We start from the raw sequence: 21,679 nt of genomic DNA on the forward strand, positions 1-21,679 counted from the left end.
TTTCTGGGACAGCTTGCCTAAAAAAATAAAAAGTTCCCTCTGGTGATGGCATCTGTGCTGGTGAAAAGCCAGACCAGAGGAGAGAGCAGACGTAGGAGCTGGCAACTCTGTGAAGAAGAAACCATGATAAATTTAAACACTTCCACATTTGTTCTCTGGAACAAATTTAAGCTCCATAAGGCGCCGGTGACTTTTAGATAAGAGGAATGAACACGTCTGTCATCTGCGCCTCCAAGCCCCCTCTGCCAGTCATAAATCGCAGAGCAGATGGGCATGATTTCTGGAAGTTGCCCTGTCTTAAAACAGATACAAATATTTGATTTGGCTTTGACTTGTTCATCAACTGTTACAAATGTTTTACTGGTGGTCAAACACAAACTTTTGATCCTTGTACATCATTTTCTACATCGTTTTCTCCCTTCTTCTTACATTTACATTTTCAGCATTTAGCAGACGCTTTTATCCAAAGCGACTTACACAATGAGCAGAACACGATGAGCAATTGAGGGTTAAGGGCCTTGCTCAGGGACCCAACAGTGGCAACTTGGTGGTGGTGGGGCTTGAACCGGCAACCTTCTGTTTACTAATCCAGTACCTTAACCACTGAGCTATCACTGGCCCTTCTTCTTCCATCCATCATGTCTTCATCGATCTGTCATTTGTCTCCTCAGTGAAGCCTGATGCCCAGAGGCAGAGCCCCGGCAGCACTCATGTCCTCCGTCATCGCTCCCTCCAACCCGTCCGGCTCTGCAGGGCCCAAAGAGGTCGAGCTGATCCTGGTAAAGGAGCAAAATGGTGTTCAGTTCACCACCTCTGCCCTCGTTACTCCCACCGGTCAAACTCACCCCTCCGGAGAGGAACGAGAGACCTGGGGCAAAAAAATCGACTTCCTGCTGTCCGTCATCGGCTTTGCTGTGGATCTCGCTAACGTCTGGAGGTTCCCATACCTCTGCTACAAGAATGGAGGAGGTAAGAACAGAATATTCTATAGATTATTATAGACATTCCACAAAAGTGGAATATTATGACAAAAATCACTCTGGTATATCTACTCAGGAGTAGTCAGCCTGCAAAAACTTCTCCAAGGTCTCAAAAACAACTTGTCCAGGGATTCAGGAAACATCTGTTCATCCACTATCGCTGAGATCTGGGTTCAAATCTCAGCAATTGATATAAATTATTGGTTATTGATTACAGGTTGGGGTGGCTCAGTGGGTAGTGATGTCGCCTCACAGCAAGAAGGCCCTGGGTTCGATACCTAGGCGGGGCAGTCCGGGTCCTTTCTGTGTGGAGTTTGCTTGTTCTTCCTGTGTCTGCGTGGGTTTCCTGCGGGAGCTCCTGTTTCCTCCCACAGTCCAAAAACATGCAGTCAGGTTGTTACTGTGTGCCTTGCGCCCATTGAAAAGCTGGGATAGGCTCCAGTGGTGCAAACGTGATAAGATAGCAGATGTGTTGATTGTTCATACACACAACTTCATTTATAGACTAAGTGGGCTGAAAGGTTTTTGAAGTTCCTGTCCTCAATAATGCCCAGCTGGCTGATAGCATTGTGAACGAGGTGTTGGGCTAGCATAATAGACCACTGCCACAACCCAAACACTTATTATTTATTATTATTATTATGAGTATTATTATTGTTGTTGTTGTTTTATGATGATAATTACAATACGAATCAATCAATCAATCAATCACATTTTTGGTCCACCTTTCCCTAGGAGCCTTCCTCGTACCCTATCTGTTTTTTATGGTGATAGCAGGGATGCCACTCTTCTATATGGAGTTAGCATTGGGACAGTACAATCGAGAAGGCGCTGCTGGTGTCTGGAAGATCTGTCCCATCTTTAAAGGTAAGCTTTGGAAATGTTTATAGGAGGACTTTAAGAACAGGTATTGTTTACTGGCCAGATTTTACGAGAGTGTGTGCATATCAAATGGTGGAACGAACTTCCTCTGTCTGTCCGAACATCTGAGTCTCTTGCTGTCTTTAAAAAACGATTAAAAACCCACCTTTTTACTAAACACTTAGGCTGACTTGTACTTATTTACTAACACTTTATTCCAATCTTTTCCATTTCAAAAAAAAAAAAAGAAAAAAAAAAGGCCACTTTGGTTCTAACAGGTTTTAGCAGATTTGTGTTCTTCGACTGTTGTTTACCTAAACTTGAGAAATGAAATGTTCACTATAGAAGCACTTCTGTAAGTCGCTCTGGATAAGAGCGTCTGCTAAATACTGAAAATGTAAATGTAAATATCATTTTGGGTAATGTGTTTTTGGTGGTGTGTATGGAATGCACTTTGTGTAATGTGTATAGAGGGATGGAGCGTGAGGTCAGTCAGTCAGTCAGATGGGACACATGAGAAACATCACATTCCCACATACTAGGAGTTGCACAAGTAGCAACTTTTTAACATAAATGTATGTAAAACGCACCTTGGACCTAGTTTCATTATAAAGGACAGCAAGTAAAAATCATGCTAAAGTAAAGGAGCTTTGTACAATAAAATGGAAAAAGCTACAGAGTCGCAACAGACACCTTCAACATCCCTAACAGTACAACTGGTTTTATCATCTACAAGTGGGATGTTCACAGAACCAGGAGTAGCACACAAGATCTCACAACCTGCTCTCTGAATAATAATCAGAAAGCTAAAAAAGAGGCCAACAGTCACCTGAAAATAGTTGCAGGATGACCTGAAGGCAGCAGGAACAACAGATCACCTCTGTCCCTGCATCCCACACAAAATCACTGCCAAATAAGAAAGACAGAGACACTAAAAAAAAAAAAATCAGAATAACGGTGAAATAATAGTGCAACTTTTGTCGCAAAATGTATTCTAAACATATTCTGAATATGTTCTTTTTTTGTTCTGTGACGGAATATGTTTAATAGATGCCAACATCAAGCAATCGAGCAATACCCAGTGTAGACACCATAATGCCAGCATTTGGCCAACAGGTGTGCCTTATTATATAGTGTGGTTTAATTCAAATGATCAGGATCGTCCAAAATTATAAAGTAGCTTTGAGTTCAGATCAAAATTAGATTCATGCAGATCAAACCGTCAGCTGGAACATCCTGTCAGTACCGAGACAGATCTGTAGAGAGAAGAACAAGGAAAACAGACATCTTAATCACAAGCTCTGTTTTCTGAGCTCCTGCCACTCGGAGAGAGATTACTGTAATTATTGCTGATCAACATCTTCACTTCCTCACGATCGATGTCCTGCAAAGCACCAAAAATCACACATGTGCAGATAATAACACAACACTCGCAACACTGCATCATTGCAAGATGACCTGCTTCAGGATTTGTTAACTTCAGGCTGTTACATTTCCTCTGGTGGTCCCTGCCTTCACTTGTTGTGGTTAGATTATATGGTAAACCCATTTTTTAGAAGGAGCCCAAAAGTCTTTCCCAGTTTTTGGTTCCTCACCCGAGTGAAAAAAGTCTTTACTAACATCATTCATTTGAAAAGCACTTCTGTTTTGTCTTACTGGCTTAGAAAGACTAGTTGGAGTGATTTATTTTCATTTTCATTTCATTTTCAGCATTTAGCAGACACTTTTATCCAAAGTGACTTACAATTATGACAACACGATTTTGAGCAATTGGAGAGTTAAGGGCCTTGCTCAGGGACACAACAGTGGCAACTTGGTGGTGGTGGGGCTTGAACCGGCAGTCTTCTGATTACTAGTCCAGTACCTGGTGGTGACAGCATGAGGTGACAGTTTGGATTTGTACAGATCTTCAGACCTGACGTAGCTCTGACATACCTACATCCTGGCTTCAATAATCTATGATCTGCTCTCCCAGGACCACCACAGAGCAGGTATTATTTGGGTGGTGGATCGTTCTCAGCACTGCAGTGACACTGACATGGTGGTGGTGTGTTAGTGTGTGTTGTGCTGGTATGAGTGGATCAGACACAGCAATGCTGCTAGAGTGTTTAAACACCTCACTGTCACTGCTGGACTGAGAATAGTCCACCAACCAAAATATCCGGCCAACAGCTCCCCATGGGCAGCGTCCTGTGACCACTGATGAAGGTTTATAAGATGACCAACTCAAACAGCAGCAATAGATGAGCCTCTGACTTTACATCTACAAGGTGGACCAACTAGGTAGGAGTGTCTAATAGAGTGGACAGTGAGTGGTCCTGACCAATGAAGAACAGGGTAAAAGCAGGTTAAAAAGTATGCAGAGAAACAGATGGACTACAGTCAGTAATTGTAGAACTACAAAGTGCTTTTATATGGTAAGTGGAGCTGATAAAATGGACAGTGAGTGTAGAAACAAGGAGGCGGTTTTCATCATAATCACTAATAAAGGATTAAGAAACCATGCCACAGATTAATGACATTATAGAACACCACCAAATTAATCAGCTAAGTTGCTGTCTGTATTTTTCTGACCTAGCAGATTTTTTTGAAATTCCTGTAGACAAAGAGGTACATGTTTTGCATAAATTAGCCACAAAGAGAAGAGTCAGAAATTTTGTGGATGTAACTGATGAGATTACTCGGTCTCTGCTAAGAAGAAGAATTGTACTAATACTCACTGCTACCCGAGGCCATCTACATTTATTTATAACCCTTCAGGCTAAAGATGAAATAAGAGAGGATTAAATAAACTTCATACGTAATAGCGAAACAGAAAAATATGTTGTATTCTCCCTTTCCATATATACTAAATGGCCAAAAGTATATGGACTTCTTATTATTACTATACTAAGTTCAGGTGTTTCACCCACAAATTTTGTAAACGAATATAAAATAAATTATATTCTTGTAACTTTATAGCTTCAGTGCATAAAACGAGGTCCATAAAGACACAGTGTTTAATAATGTAATATGATTTAATAAGAGTTCAGGTCTAATTTTATCTACTCATAATTTTATAATCAAAATAAAAAAAAATACAAATCTAAACAAATAAATCCTTCATATCTGCCAATTCAATTTGTGTTGAAATGTGAAGGGTTTACTATAGTTTATCAGAATGTACTTTTTTGTTTTTATGGGGGGGAAGCTAAATTTGCTACTGCACTACACCTTTGTGATGAACTGAAACATAGATTGCTAGCCAGGCCTCCTCATTCAACCTAAGTGCCTGACTTGACGAATGCTCTTTTGACTAAATAAACACAACTGGAAAAGTGTGATATGATCATGTTACCCTTGGTTTTGCTTTTAATCAGAAGTGTTTTCTTAGTAAACATTTCCTCACTCAAGGCAAACCTACTGGAACTCTGTTAGAACAAATATATGAAGGTAAAAGAACAGAACAATTGTTTTAAAAGTCAGAATCAAGTGCAAGGGTGGTGTCCATTAAACCATTTGGTAAAGACATGGTGAAGGTCTTTAGATTTCTTTTGAAGACAGCAAGAGACTAGGGAAGTCCATTCAACCACCCAGGTGCTAGTACAGAGATGAGCCTTGATGCTTGTTTTCCTTGAGTATTATGATGTGGGTTAAGACCAGCCAGACTTAAATCACCTTTAATCAGTTGCACTGGTCTGATAATGTACATGAAAAGACCCACCAAAAAAAAAGTTACAATAGTCCAGCCTTGAAATGACAAGAGACTGGACAACAATTTAAGTGGCTTCCATTGTAAGTATTAAATTTTCCTGTACTCTGGTTCTCCCTGACACCTGCTAGCAGTATTATTGCTAGCCGAGAAGGGCTGGAGAGGGCAGAGAGAGGGCCGAGAAGGGCTGGAGAGGGCAGAGAGAGGGCCGAGAAGGGCTGGAGAGGGCAGAGAGAGGGCCGAGAAGGGCTGCTTGTGCCAGCATCTTAACCAACAAATAGGAGTCACTGTTGCAATAGTAAAAAGGTGAATCACCAAAAAGGCTTTTAGACACACCCACTTGTGTCTGGCCAGTAAGTATTAGAGATAAAATGACACAAGGCAGTGATGGAAAAGTCTAGAAATTTGTCTTGACTGATTAAAAAATGTGTTTAATTGTGAACAATTTCTTTTAATCAGGTGTTGGCTTCACAGTGATCCTCATCTCACTTTACGTTGGGTTCTACTACAACGTGATCATCGCCTGGGCGCTCTTCTACCTGTTCTCCTCATTCTCCTCTAAGCTGCCATGGGTCAACTGCAACAACACGTGGAATAGCGCCAACTGCTCGGACCTCAATGCTACCTTCCTGAACGACTCGCACAAAGCTACACCAGCCCTGGAGTACTTTGAGTACGTGAGATTTTGCCAAACCATGGGTCTGTGGATCAGACAAGATCTTCACTGTGCATTAGAATTGCACTTATTAACATAATAATACATGGAATAGAGCCTTGGTCATAGTATCAAAAGTTTTTAACCATTTAGAGAGGAAGCCTGTCAGGTTTTTATTTGTGAGCATGTAATTCACTTTAATGAAGTACCCGACTTGGTTTCGTTGTGTTCTCCAGATATTTCCACACTTTTCACAATAAAAAAATAACAAGAAAATATTTTTTTGTGCCCCCTTGAAGTAAAGAAACAGTCCAAATTATTTAGCGAAGACTGGCTAACTAAAGTTTAGCACTCTTGTTAGAAAACGTGGCCTGTGTTCTAGCAACCACTGGCCTTTACAACAAGCATTCGACGACTACCTAAACTGCTAGAAATCCCATTTCAAAAACAAATGGTATTAAAATAGAGTGACCTTTATGTGATCTTTTTCAGCTACAACAATAGCCTCTTTTCTAAGAAGGCATCTCATCTATGTCTGTAGCAATTTGTGCATGGCATCCTATAAACAATATAAATAAACCTTGCTTTACTCAGGACAGAGTCACCCATGTTCAGGTAGCTTGTAATTCATGGCTACTTGTTTTTAGTGGTTCTTGGATTATATTTGACTAGCTTATTACATTTCCACTCAGTTTGGGTTTCTTCTTGACCTCGGGAAGAGACCACTGCTCCATGTACTTTTTAATTTGTGCAGTTAAATTTGCCTTCTATGTATGAGCACAGAGACGCACGTGCTGTAGTCAGTTATAATGAGTAACAAGGAATTAGGAGGCAATGACACAAAGACAAAAGAAGGATTTTGAACTTTCTACACCACCAAACAAACCATCTAGTTTGCTGTCTGTATGGGTGTGTTGGAAAACCTAGTGAGCTACCCTGCTGTCTTACTGCCTACATAGGCAGCTGCCTAAGTAGAGAGGATTCTAATAAGTCATTGACTTATAAGGCAGGTTATTTGAACGCGCTACTTAGACAGTGATTCGCTAACTAAGATAGCACAGTTAGCCTCATGCCATTCAAACCAATGGGATGGGGTGGCACAACACCCTAGCATGTCAACTAACATCTCCCTCTGTGTATCGTTAAATTCAATGACAACCCCGAATTTGCAAATAAACGACACTTGTGCAAGTTTATACAAATTAAAAATCAATAATAATTTATTTACGTTTGAAAATAACTCATTGTTCATGTTCATTTTTCTGCACCGTCCGCCATGTTTTTTATTTTTCTGTGAGAAAAGTTGTGCCACATTGAATGCTGGGATTGCCTCCACTGCTAAGGCAGCATCGGATGCTCACTCGTTCTTGAGTCAAAATAGTGTTGAAATTTTAAGATACCTTACTAATGAGCATATTAAGGCATCTAGGATTTCGAACAGCCTCCTTCTCGGGAGCGTGCATAGGATGACGCAAAATGCTGTCTATGTAGAGAGCTCACTAGGTTTTCGAACACACCCCATATTTTTAATCCAGCAGATTTTAGGAACCCCTCAATAAACTTTGTATTTAAGTCATTTATAAAAAGTCACAGAAATGATTACAATCCCATCACTGCTATGACTTACATGATCTGTAGAATTCAAATTGGGACACAACCTGAAAAAAATCCAACTAACTGTAAAGTCAAGGCTTGTGTGTAAACTGGATTTTGGTCTATCACACAGGCGTGGTGTGCTGCACCTCCAGGACAGCACAGGCATCGATGATCTCGGATTGCCCCGATGGCAGCTCACTGCCTGTCTTGCCGTGGTCATTGTGGTCCTCTACTTCAGTCTGTGGAAGGGAGTAAAAACTTCAGGGAAGGTCAGAATCTGTTCTTTTTATGCTTCAACTCACAACCGAAAATGATCAACCTGTTTTGTTGTGTTTTTAAGAAAAAAGTAAATCACGTGTCACTGTCCACAGTCGAGTAAGCTTTATGTTACCCTCTATTAGCTTAGAAATTAAAAATGATTCCAATTCATAAAGCAATCGACAGTTGTGCTGTCGTGATTAAAAAATAATTTTATTTTGTTTTAATTTTAAGAAAAAAGTGAAACACAGGTGTCACTGTCCACAGTCGAGTGAGCTTCACATCACTCTGAGCTTAAAGGCTGCCAGGCAGAAAGGAAGCCCTTGCTTCTGCATTTGCTTTGACCATGTGATCAGCAACAAACATCATTTGAGCCTAAAAGTGACAAAAATCATGACCTCCTTTTATGTGAGCTGCTTTCAAGTCCACACAGATGTATGTAAAGCTTGCTCGACGGTGGACAGTTTCATGTATACAAAAAGCCTTTAAGCCATGGCAATGACTCCTGGATTACATCTAAATATCTGGATACATTTATTCACAGCGTAGTGGGGGGTTGCAGTGTGCAGTCTAATCAGCTCTATTTATATGGGCACAGAGAAGTCACCTGCTGTAGTCAGTCCTAATCATTAAACAGTAGAAAGAACATTGTATAATGACATTATAGAAATTTCTGCACCAGTTTAATCATTAATGTTGCTGTTTGTATATTTTTGAACCAGTAGATTTAGGTAAAACTCACAGTAAACTGTTGAAGAAACTAGAATTTGTTCCAATCATTTAGTCACAGAACAAGAACACTGTGTGTGTGTGTGTGTGTGTGTGTGTGTGTGTGTGTGTGTGTAGGTGGTTTGGATCACAGCGACCATGCCCTATGTGGTTCTGACGGTGCTCCTGTTGCGTGGTGTGACTCTGCCCGGAGCCATGGACGGCATTAAAGCTTACCTCAGTGTGGACTTCCTTCGTCTGTGTGATGCTCAGGTACACACAAACACACACACACACACAGGGACACTCATCCAGCTCAGGTTTTTTTTTTTTTTTTTTTGGTTACAAATTTTTAGTAAGTAAATAAAAACAGTTTTTAACTCAAATCTTTTTAAATGCCTCATGACAAGATCTTTTCTCATTTAGTTATCACTAAGCATCTCGATAGCACAAGCAAAGTCGCCGTTTGTCTTAAATCCCTCAGTTTCTCCTGTGTGTTTGTCAAAAAGGGCTCAAAGCTGCAATTTGAGAATTAGATTAGGCATATGTGAGCGACGGCAATTTGCAAAATTACCCCGCATTCAGTGTGTGCCTTTCATCTTTGGGCTGAATGAGTTTCCTGCAATTATCTCTAATGACGGCTGTTGTGCGGCGTCTTTTGTGTGTGGCGCAGGTTTGGATCGAGGCTGCGACGCAGATCTGCTTCTCTTTAGGCGTCGGGTTTGGTGTGCTAATCGCCTTCTCCAGCTACAACAAATTCAGCAACAACTGCTACAGGTAGGAGCGCTGCACCTAACTGTCTGTAGATACAGTTCATACTGCTCACATGAAGTGCCTGGACTCAGTGCTAAATGTTTCGATGGGTGCCTACCTAATGAATGATCATAATATATGACCAAATGTATGTGGACACCCTTTCTGATAATAGTTCAGGTGGTTTAACCTCTTCATCGCTAAATGTTGTATTAAATTAATTATATGATTTTAACTTTGAAGCAACAGTTTGGTAAAAGGTTGACCCAAAGCCTTACCTCAAACCCATTGAGCACATTTGGGATGCAGTGGAATGCTGATTGTGAGCCAGGCCTTCTCATCCAACATTAGTGCCTGACAAATCCCCCAAAACACACTCCAGAATCTTGGAAATGTATAAAGCCTTGCAGAACTTTATATTAATGGCCATGGATTTGGAATGAGACAGATAAGAAGCTGATGCATAAGAAGATGATCAGTACGTGGTGTCCACATACTTTTGGCCATCCGATATAGGTCACATATAGATACCAGAGGAAACAATTCATAGTTTAAAATCTCTTTTCAACCAGCTGGATTAGTTTTTTTTTTACTGAAGGAGGAATAGGCATTCCCCAAACTGTTACCACAAAGGCATTGCATTGACAGGCGGTTTTCCTGGCATCTGTTCAATCTAGATTCATCCATCCAACTTCCAGGTGGTTAAGCATGGCTGATCATTCCTGTCAATGCATTTCCACTGCCCGACAGTCCAATAGCAATGTGCTTTACACCACTTCAGCATGAACTAGGCTTTTGAAATCTGATCCATGGACCTCCTGATAAACATTGGCTTAAAGGCTAAGCTGTTGTTGCTCCAAGATGTTTCCTCCCTGCTATAAGATAAGAGCTCCTACAGTTGAGCTCTAGCAGGGCAGAAATATGTTTGGAAGGCTTTATGGTGTGATGAATTTATGATGTTGATCCATCATCACACTCCTGGTTTATTGTTCATGTTGCAGAGATGCCATCATCACCAGCTCCATCAATTCCCTGACCAGCTTCTTCTCCGGCTTCGTCATCTTCTCCTTCCTCGGCTACATGTCACAGAAACACAACGTCGCCCTCGATAAAGTCGCCACTGACGGTGAGTGTATGATGGTGAGATCAATCTTTCGGAGAATTTTAATACACTAAATAGCCGTAGGTATTCTGACACCTGGCTAGCTTGCCACCCAAGCACCACGCAATCTCTTCTAATGTTAAATTTCATTTTCCGTGTTTGTTCCTTATTCTTAAATCGGACATTTTTACCCCTTCTTATGATCTCCTGGTACCAGACAGAGGGGATCATGATGGATGAAATCATTTAGAACTATTTAATCTGATTTAAAATTAACAGGTAGCTTTCATAATGTTTCATAATGAGTATGAGAGGCCAAGTCTGGGCTACCACTGGGCTAGCCCACAGCTGACCAGTACAGGATAAGTGCAGGCTTGTTTGCAGGTACACTGTTATCAATACCAGTGTTCCAGGCAGTGTCTGAAAGTGTGAAAATTTGGTAGTGAAATGCTACACTAGTAGTTACCATCTTCTCTCATTTGTTAGCTACATTAACTTTACATCTCCCACACCAAGGTTCAGAATCTCACTTCAGGCACTACATGTCCTGGACACTTATGTCCTTGATTTTTGTTTATCCACACCTTCACTAACAGAAATCATTTAACTAATGTCACATCAATCATGTCATAATCTATTAATTACGAGTAAACATTTCTGCTGCACTCAGACACGTCTGATTCAAACTAAAACAATTATTATTGATCCACAGTCGATTGATCAATACGTAAACGTAAACGTTGTCAGAGTCCAGCTGCAAGCACTTCATTAAATCTGCTTGTGGAATCAGTGTTAGTCAAGCGAGAACCTGAACGTGTCCCTTCACACTTTTATTGTCAACGTAGAAGAAATGCAACAACAAAAACATTTATTTCATTTTCAGCATTAAGCAGACGCTTTTATCCAAAGTGACTTTTAGTATACAGTCTAAGCAATTGAGATTAAGGGTCATGCTCAAGGCCCCAACAGTGGCAGGGCTTGAACCACTGACCTTTTGCTTACTAGTCCAGTATCTTAACCGCTAGGCTACAACTGTATATGCAATATAGACAAGGATTATTCAATGACCAATATATTCTCAATAAATACACTATGTGGACAAAAGTATTGAGACACCTGACCATGAGCTTGTTGGAAATCCCATTCCAAAAAATGGGCATGTACTGTATATTAAACTGCTCCCTCTATCATTTGTAGCTTTAATATTATCCAATCTTGTGAGAAGCCTTTTACAAGACTTTAAAGTGTGTTTTTGTGAAGACTTACTTCAGTCTCTGTTCCTATTAAAGCTAGATGAGCAGTTATGGTGACTGAAGCTCCTGCCAGCTGTGCCATCTTTATAACTCTTTTCCAAGTCACTTGGATCTTTGTCTTTTTGCCAGCTTGATACAAAATGAAATCTTACTGATCCTGCTTAGCATTTTTGTACAAGCCAGGACATTATAGGATGTTCATTCATTCATGTATTTTCGGTCTTGGTCAGGGTGTTGTTCTGGTACCACCTGGAAATATGGCAGGTAAGCATAAATGCTGGACAGTGTGACTTTCTATTATGGGTAAATGCACACTCACACATTCACTTATTTATTTACAGCTAAGCGGAATTTCGAGCAGCAAATCCATTCACTGGATGTTTTTGGGAGGTAGGAGGAAAGTAAAGTACCTGGAGAAAAGGTGGACACAGGGAAGAACTGTGAGGCATCTGCCTGGAGGCTCCTGAAACATTTTACTTCTGTGCATTGTTCTTGATGTATCAAAATATTCAATATTTAAATGGTAATTGTATTTTTTATTTTGTTAAACAGGTCCTGGTCTAGTGTTTATAATTTACCCAGAAGCCATTGCTACACTGCCGGGTTCATCAGTCTGGGCTGTGATCTTCTTCATCATGCTGCTGACGCTGGGCATCGACAGCGCCGTAAGAAACATTCTGACATTGAGCACTAATTAAAAGACTGTAGCATCATTTTTAAAATACACTATATGGCCAAACACCTGACTATAATCTTGTTGGACATCCTATTCCAAAACAATGGGTGCTAAAAATATGACTATATTTTTATATTTTTTATATGAAAATATTTTTATATTTTTTATATGACTATATATATCACTATATTCTGACTATAACAGCCTCCACTCATCTGGATAGGCCTCTTTGAGAAGTTGTGCCTGTTCAGCTATATAAGAGAGCATTTGTGAGGTCAGCCACTAATGGTGGACACAAATGCCAGGCTGCCACTCAATCATCCTGAATGTGTTTGATGGTTCCTCTACACCAGACTTCTATGACCAAGTCTTTGTGAACCTTGTTTGTGCATGAGGCACAGCCATGCTGGAACAGGAAAGTGCCCTTTCTCAAACTGTTGCTCCAAGGTTGGAAGTTAATATTTATTTTATATAATTGAACATTGATGTTATACACTTGTTAGCACTGAAACACCTAAACTCAATAATTAGTAGGGATGTCCACATACAGTGGTACCTTGTAACTTGACACCCCCTAAACTCGAAAAATTTGAAACTCGACACCCTTCGTGGAGAAATCTGTACCCTTTAACTCGACATTTTCTTTAAATTTGACGTGTTCAGCCTTAAAAATTATTTATTTAAATTTAAATTAACAATGAACAGACGCTTTGTTCAGCGCTCGGCTTGAGCGGTGCGGTAAAACGTCATGAGAGTGCAAATATATGACAAATCTGCATTATAGCTGGGGGTTCAGTGACAATCACCTTTTCTGAGTTTAAAACGCTTATTGTAAAAAATAAAGCTTAATGTGGATTAATGTACTAAAAGAACGACACAGAAACACTAAACCTAATTATTACTCTGCTTATAAGTTCTCTCCACTAATGAAATTCCTCACTTGTTGTTTTAGTACAATAAGTCTACATAAAAACACTGAAATACAATTGGAAAACAGTTAAAAATCAATATAAAAATACAATAAAATAGGCACTTTACCTTTACTACTTTATAGTTTTTTTACACGTCTTAATGTGGAGACATTCTTGGAATACCGTATTCCATTTAGTAAAGGCGCATTCGCAAGTGGTGCACAAGCAGTGAAAAAAGCGCAAAAGCTATTTTGTCACTTCTCATGTGAATGCACCTTTACTGCACGGAATACGACATAAAGTAAACATAAAGTGCAGGTTTTATTGTACTTTTATATTGATTTTTAACTGTTTTTCAATTATATTTCATTGTTTTATATGGTATTTGTGTTATTTTCAGTGTATATTTTACACGTGCCTAAAATATATGCACTTCCACGGGACCATGGAACACATTAACAGGTTTCCCATACATCCTTATGGGAAAAAAATACCTTAAAACTCAACGTCTTTTAAACTCAACGCCAGTCCCAGAACCAGTTAACGTCAAGTTTTAAGGTACCATTGTACTTCTGATCATATAGTGTATCACACAAGGTATATTATTCCACCTTGTCCATTTTAATGGGTTTGTACAAAAATCTTCTGTAACTATATTTATATGTCAGACTTGACCCCAAATCCTGACCCCAAGCTTAAGAAACGTTGTAGTACGACTTGAAAATTTCATTCTGGGAATTTTTTTTGTGTTAGGGTGGGGTGGGGGGTCTTTTGCATTTTCTCTCTTTTCTTTCTGTTATTTACAGTTCTGTATGACATCAGACCAGCACCTGCAGTCTGCTTCTTTACAACAGACAGTGGTGGATTCTCAGGGAGAGTCTCGCTATGCCTTATGCGTTCCTATAATACTCGTGCCAACACCCCACCAGGCATCAGGAATCACTGTTGCAACAGCAATAACGAGAAACCTTTCCTCTCCCAGACACGGCCATTTGTGCCTGCTGAGCGCCCGGCTTGGCGGAGAATTGGGAGCCCCTCTCTCTGTGGTAGTGGGCTAGCATTTAAGACTGCTGTGCCACCTGAGCAACATATTTATTTATTTTTAAGATATTTCTGTTGATTTGATTGATTTCAGATGGGTGGCATGGAATCAGTGATTACGGGACTGATCGACGAATTCAAGTTCCTGCACAAACACAGAGAGCTGTTCACCCTCTTCATCGTCGTCTCCACCTTCCTCATCTCGCTGTTCTGCGTTACCAATGTGAGTGAGATAAAAACACAACCGGCTCACCAGATTCAGATGTACATCAAAGCCAAACGTCGAATTTAACAGTAAACTGATATAGTGTCTATGTGAACCAAATACTAAAAAGGCTGTGCAATTTGGGACACGTCCAAATACATAATCACATAAAGATGTTTATGTAGCCTAGATAGTGAATACTTTCCAAATTGCCAAATACTTCCCAAAAATAGGGACACTTCCCAAACAGCAAACAGCTTTATGTGCCTTATATATTGAATGGGATGTGGTTTGACACACATCCACACTGGACTGTTTAACGTGTTAATTTTTACTAAGTAGTAAATAGGGTTTGTGGTTTGGAACGTGTCCTCAATAAACCAATGATGGTGTTTATGTAGTCTGTATAGTAAACAGAGTGTGTGACATGTCCACAGGGGATTGAAAAAATAGTTTATGTGCTATTAATAGTAAATAAGGTGTAATTTGGGACACATTCACGACAGACCTTGTTTGTGGAGCGTGTATACCGATTTACCAACTGGGACCACAGTGTCCACAGTGGACTGAAAATATATTCGAGAACCTGTTCAGTAAATAGGGTGTATGTTTGGGACAGAGGACTAATGAAGTAGGTTGCACTATATAGTGAAAAAGTTTTATTTGAGACACGTCCACAGTGGATTGACCATATGTAGTGTGTATATAGTAAATTAGCAGTAACTGTTGCTTGAACATGGAGGGGAATTGTGAGACTGGTGATGTTTTTGGGAATGTTTGATGATCTTGGAGGGGTGCTTTATGTACTTTTTTCATTAATGGCATCTTAAAAGTCTGAAGTCCTCTTGATTTCCTCTCGTTCTCTTGCTCCTCTTTGTTCTTCTCTTTATTCAGGGTGGAATCTACGTGTTCACACTGCTGGACCATTTTGCTGCGGGTACGTCGATCCTCTTTGGTGTGTTGATTGAAGCCATCGGCATCTCCTGGTTTTATGGTGAGTGTGTGTGTTCAAGAAAGCTGATTCTACATTAGAGACAACCGACTGTTTTCCAATTCAATTTCACTTCTATTAGACCAATCCAAATTTCATTACAGCAGCTTCAGACACTCGGGTAACCGCATGATCATGTGATGCTTGAAGCTAAAGAATCTATACTGGAGATATTTTGTTCCTTGTGATGGAATTGGAACACAGACAGCTGCTGTTACTGCTTAGCCACTGATAGCAGTTTACTGTGGCTATGTCCCAATCCTACACCATTATCAGTCTACTGTGGACCAAACATCCAATTTTTCTATATAGTGCACATCACTTCATCACATCACGTCTTATCATTATTAATCCACTGTGGACGTGTCCCAAAGCACACACCCTATTCACTCTATAGGCCATAGTGCTACTGTCACTAGTACATTGTTGACATGTCTCAAATCACACACCTTATTTACTGCTGTGGATCTGTCCCAAATTACACACCCCAGTCCCTAAAGTGTATAGTCTATATAAATATCATCATCAACCTGGTGATCATGTCCCAAACCACACCTTATTTATTCTATAGGCAGTTTAACAGTCCACTGTGGACGTGTCCCAAATCACGAACGCTATTTACAAGTAGTTCACAGTAACACTATGATCAGCCCACTGTGGACATGTCCCAAACCACACAATCTATTTACTGAGTAGTGCACAGGAACACTATGATCAGCCCACTGTAATCCCGTTCCAAATAACACATTTCATTTGACCATCTAGTGCACATAAACAGCATCATCACTAACCACACATTCCATGCATCATCTTTATAAGATATATATGATGTACTCTGTGTGCATAATTTTGGACGACTCTCCTATCCTGAAAAATCCTGTCCTCCAGAGCGACAGACCCTTGTGTTTCGCAGCTGAAAGCATTTTAATGCTCAAGAAGACTGAGCTGAACTTTCTGAATGATCCCTCAGGCAAACATCAGCTACATGAGACCTGAACTTCAAAAGGGCAGAAACAGGGGGCGGGCACGGTCATAACAGACCTATAAGATGAAAATAGTGATTAACCTTTGACCTTATGGATCATGAACCCAAAACAACGTTACTAGAAAACAGGGCTTTCGGATTATATTAGGACACACTTAGCCCGAGGCTTCGGTGGGTTTTAGACAGGTCCATCAGTACTGACAGTGACCTGCATGACCAGGCAGAAAGTCGCTCTGAATTTCAGTTTTGCTCTTGATCAAAGCCATAAAAGGCAGGAGGTGCACCAATGTACTCCAGATGTTCTTGTTAACTATGCCTTGTTGTTTATGCACATGTATTTTATTATGGATCTACGAAATGACTCTTTTTGCAAAGGTGATACATCTGTTGGATAACTTTCTCCATAAATAAATAAGTTTTTTTTTACATAATCTGTTGTGTGTTTTTACTCGAGTTCTCTTTGTGTTTTATTTCATGATCTGAAATCATTCAGTGTGACAGATATGCAGTAACAGAGGAGATTATAGTAAGAAAGGAAGCCATTACTTTTTTCACACCACTGTTTATGTTTGTGTGTGTGTGTGTGTGTGTGTGTGTAGGTGTGGATCGTTTCAGTGATGATATCCAGCAGATGATTGGACAGAGACCTGGTTTATACTGGAGACTTTGCTGGAAATTCGTCAGTCCCTGTTTTTTGCTGGTATGTAATTTTGAATATTTTATATTGTCTATGGGAATTTGTGCCTATTCACTTGTAAGGTCAGGCACTTTGTAAGGTCTGCTGAGTGAGACCGCCTGGCTCACAATCGATGTTCCAGTGAGTCCCAAAAGTGTTCTTTTTCTGGTTTGGTCCTTCACACCAAGCTCATGGTCACTGGGCACAAATTCCAACAGACACTCTCCAAAATGTTGTGGAAAGCCAGCTAGGAAGAGTGGAGGCTGTTAATATTACAAAAGGGAGGTATATGGTCAGATGTCCACATACATTTGGTCATTTATTATATTTTCATTGTCTCATGTAGGCATAAACCCTCTGACTGGATCTGTATGTTTCTGACAGCTGGAATTGAGGCAGCAGCATCTTATACCATATGGCCAAAAGTATTTGGACACCTGACAATGAGCTTGTTGGACAAGTTGGATCTCAATTCAAAAAGCTTTATAGAGCTTGCTTTGTGCACATGGGTGCAGTCATGCTGGAACAGGAAAAGGCCCTCCCTAAACTGTTGCTGCAAAGCTGGAAGCAAAGAATTTCACTAATATAACTCATTAAATGTTGTTGGAGTGTCCCAGTACTTCTGTCCATATTGTGTATTTCTGATTTGTTAAATATCCATTAATGCCATTAAGACATGTTTTTGTGTACTATTTTCTCTGTCTAGTTCATGGTGGTGGTGAGTTTTGCGACATTCAACCCTCCCAAATATGGTTTCTACTCCTTCCCTATGTGGGCAAACCTGCTCGGCTGGTGCTTGTCCATCTCGTCCATGATTATGGTTCCTCTTTACGCCCTTTACAAGTTCTGTAAACTTCCGGGCAGCTTCTGCACCGTAAGTCCATCACAGTGTCAAATTTACTAGCTAACATACATTTATCATGCTCTTTCATGTCTAGCACTGTAAATACATGCAGTATTAAAGCCTGGTATTTCATAGGCTAATTAGCAGTTTCTATATGTTAGCTATTTAACTTTAAGATGTTAGGAAGGAACATGGTAGCTTAGCTCAATAGGTTGCATTGTTATGGCTATAACACTACAAAGACAAATCTCTAAAAATAAAAAGGTTAGCATTTTATTATCAGTACACTAGCATTGTTGGCTAATTAGCCACCTGTACCAATAAACACTGCTTATCTCACTGCTAAAATCACATAGAAGAGTCATAATCTTGTGCTACTGAAGTTTAGATAGTGGATGACTAACACTCTGGTAGCTAGTTACTCTCATTAAATGATGTGACGATCATTTATATAATATTTTTTGTTCTGCAGAAACTAGCATACGCTATCACACCCGAGACAGAGCATCATCTGGTGGAGCGCGGTGAAGTGCGACAATTTACGGTATGTTAAATTTTTTTATTGTAAGTAATCGCATAGTTGTCTTTTTACGAAGATTTAATTGTAGAATTCACTGTAGAATTATTGATTGTTTAGTTTACTACTAAACAATAGTCCACTACCATGGAAAGTCTTCAATTCAAGTTCTTTCTTGGCCAGGCGCTTAATGCCTAGTTAACACTACACGACTTTTGCCCTTATTTGCCCTGATTTGCCGGCTCGGGAGCAACTCGGCATTCGCTCGGCGATTAAAACTCAACTCTTAATTGCTATGTGTGAACTACTCAACAACTCGATCCAAGCGGCTCGCCAAGCACTCGCCAACTGGAGATCATTATCTAGCTTGCTAGATATCTGGATATGAGTCGCCCAACTGGCAAAGTGCTATGTCGAACAGCCAGTGAGAACGCAAGATACGGGGTGAGGGGAAACGCAGGGGAGGAGTCGTAAAAAGGTGGGACGGGGCATAATATAGTTTATATCAGAATACATCAGCACACACACGTTTTACAGTATTTCTGACCTTATCGTTCTCTACAAAACACCAACGCAGCATTGCAAAAAATATTGATTAACCTCCAACTCACTATAGAACAAACCATGCTGTTCACATAGCCAAATCCACTCATTCATTTATTTTCCCTCTTTGATTTTACGCTGCACATCAGCACACAAACTTTGATCGCTCGCTACTTGTTGATGTGCATTTTTGAACGTGGTATCATTTAACCCCTCGTCACTTCTCGCATGTGTTTTCGTGACAAAACGTAGTTTGGGAGACCAGAGAAGCTCGCCTGCGATTCCAGTTGGTGATAGATGGTGTAGTGTGAAACCCCCTATCACCGATCAGTCGTGTAGTGTGAAAGCCACACCGCCTTGAAAGACTCCCGATTACAAGAGATCCAGTCATGTAGTGTGAACTGTACAGCGACCTGACGAGTTGGAAAGTCGTGTAGTGTGAACTTGGCATAACAGACACAATTGGCCGTGACTCCTGCTGTCTGGTCTTGTCATTTGCCATTTTAAGGCTGGACTACTGCAGCTCCCTTTTGGCAGGTTTTCCCAGGTCCAGTATTAAACACCTACAACTGATTCAAAATTTAGCTGCACAAAACAAAGTCTATAAAGACATAAAGCTTGATTTAAAGAATGTCCAGTGGCCCGCATAGGGACCTGACCACAGCCACACTGAACAGCTTTGTAATGGAGTGGAACATTCAATTCAAATAAATGTTCTTTTGACTGAATGAACATAAATTCCCATAGACAAACTTTAAAGCCTTGTGAGACGTTATACCTGAAAAGATCACATAGAGATGACTCTACTGTAATAGCATTTGTTTGGACGTCCAACAAGCTCATGGTCAGGTGTCCAGATAATTTTGACCTGTGTATAAAATAAAGATGTATGTGTAAAGATAAAAATATTGGACTATAATATATATACAACGAAAAATAATACATTGTTTGTTCTCTACCTTTTTCAGCTCCATCATTGGCTGGTGGTGTGAATGTACAAAAAAAAAAGCCGTATGTCTCGTCCTTCTATTTCTTGTGTAAAAATTGAACAGTGTGACTTTGACGTGGTTTTGATCACAACATGATTGACATTCTGTCAGAAATATGTCAGATCAAGGCTGTATCCCAAACGCTATAGTTCAAAAGAGTCGTTTCAAGATTTACAGCGTGAACATATGTGAGAAAACGAAACGTATGTGTGGAACCGTTTGTTTTTGAAATGTTGAACAAGGTCATGGTCCGGTGTCCGGTGAATTGTAGTGTTTGGGATGCAGCCTTATTTTCAGTATATGATGACTGTTATGAGGACTGTTTACTGTTTCTATATTTCTGTGTGATTAGAGTACAAACTGAGCCTTATTGATGGATGTTGATGTGATTGACGTGTCGAGAAAAATACCTAAACAATGTGTGATAAAATCTCTTTATCCTGTTTTTTTGTGTGAAATGAGCAACAAATTCATGCTAATCAGGTTTAATGATCCATGTTTAGGCCATATTTCTCTATCTGCTTTATTGAATTTATACTAAATATGATCATTTTCTGCCAAAGTAGCAAGTAAAATAACAAGATCTGCAAGCATAGTTAAAAGAAATACAGTGACTGTAAGGCTGCTGTCACATGATAAGCATTTTGTGCTTCGTTCACCACAAGGCTGGGTGCATATTGCCCCTTACCGCAGGTGTTTAATTGTTTTATGATTTAAGGCAAAACTGCTTTCTACTGGCTGTGCCACTGAGCGGCAGTTTTACATAAAATGTATTTTTGCCATCAGTGATCATTTGGGGATGCAAGAAACTAAGACGCAACAATTACATCTGCTTCTTTGCAACAAGTGATTGATGTAAATCAGCTCACCTTATAAACGCCATGCTTGTTTTTTTGTTTCCTCACAATGTCACGGTTCTGTTTTGCAGTTGAATTAAAGAAGTACAAATCCATCCCACCTTCCATCAGATACAACTAGTTTACATGCATTCATTGGCAATTTGAACAGCTACATCTACAATACAGATGTGGGTATACAGTTACTGACTGTAGCCCCTCTGTTGCCCATCGGACAAGCTTTATTATATATTTCAGTGACTGCTGAAATCTGTCTGCTGCTGTAAAATTTAAATAAAAAGCTCATAAATAAACAGTTTAAAATGACTTTGTATTGTTTTTTTTCTATCTGTTCATTTAACATTTCATTTTATCAGCTCCACTTACCATATAGAAGCACTTTGAAGTTCTATAATTACTGACTGCAGTCCATCTGTTTCTCTACATACTCTTTCAGCCTGCTTTCACCCTGTTCTTCAATGGTCAGGACCCCCACAGGACCACTACAGAGCAGGTATTATTTGGGTGGTGGGTCATTCTCAGCACTGCAGTGACACTGACATGGTGATGGTGTGTTAGTGTGTGTTGTGCTGGTATGAGTGGATAGG

The 21,679-nt window shown here is 40.0% G+C and overlaps 1 protein-coding gene across 1 annotated transcript; it reads left to right on the forward strand.

The window, feature by feature from the left end:
* The first annotated feature begins 680 nt into the window (after nt 1–680).
* Nucleotides 681–21,398, forward strand: slc6a3 (solute carrier family 6 member 3). The gene is made up of 15 exons (XM_062991806.1): nt 681–969; nt 1,716–1,847; nt 5,992–6,205; nt 7,914–8,052; nt 8,888–9,022; nt 9,423–9,526; nt 10,504–10,628; nt 12,410–12,522; nt 14,580–14,708; nt 15,585–15,684; nt 17,266–17,366; nt 18,049–18,216; nt 18,659–18,730; nt 20,215–20,257; nt 21,164–21,398. The coding sequence occupies exons 1-14, from the start codon at nt 681–683 to the stop codon at nt 20,236–20,238; spliced, it is 1,845 nt and encodes a 614-aa protein (XP_062847876.1). The 3' UTR covers nt 20,239–20,257; nt 21,164–21,398.
* Nucleotides 21,399–21,679: the final 281 nt, after the last annotated feature.

This window comes from Trichomycterus rosablanca, chromosome 3 (genome assembly GCF_030014385.1).
Source record: "Trichomycterus rosablanca isolate fTriRos1 chromosome 3, fTriRos1.hap1, whole genome shotgun sequence".
NCBI classification, from domain to species: domain Eukaryota; kingdom Metazoa; phylum Chordata; class Actinopteri; order Siluriformes; family Trichomycteridae; genus Trichomycterus; species Trichomycterus rosablanca.

What these genes read in the sequence shown, in the direction of transcription:
- slc6a3 (XM_062991806.1), top strand. Translation starts at nt 681, where the DNA reads ATGCCCAGAGGCAGAGCCCCGGCAGCACTCATGTCCTCCGTCATCGCT. An exon ending in TTCGTCTGTGTGATGCTCAG is followed by an intron (nt 9,023 to 9,422) that starts GTACACACAAAC and finishes TGTGTGGCGCAG; the next exon opens with GTTTGGATCGAGGCTGCGAC. An exon ending in CGGCATCTCCTGGTTTTATG is followed by an intron (nt 15,685 to 17,265) that starts GTGAGTGTGTGT and finishes GTGTGTGTGTAG; the next exon opens with GTGTGGATCGTTTCAGTGAT.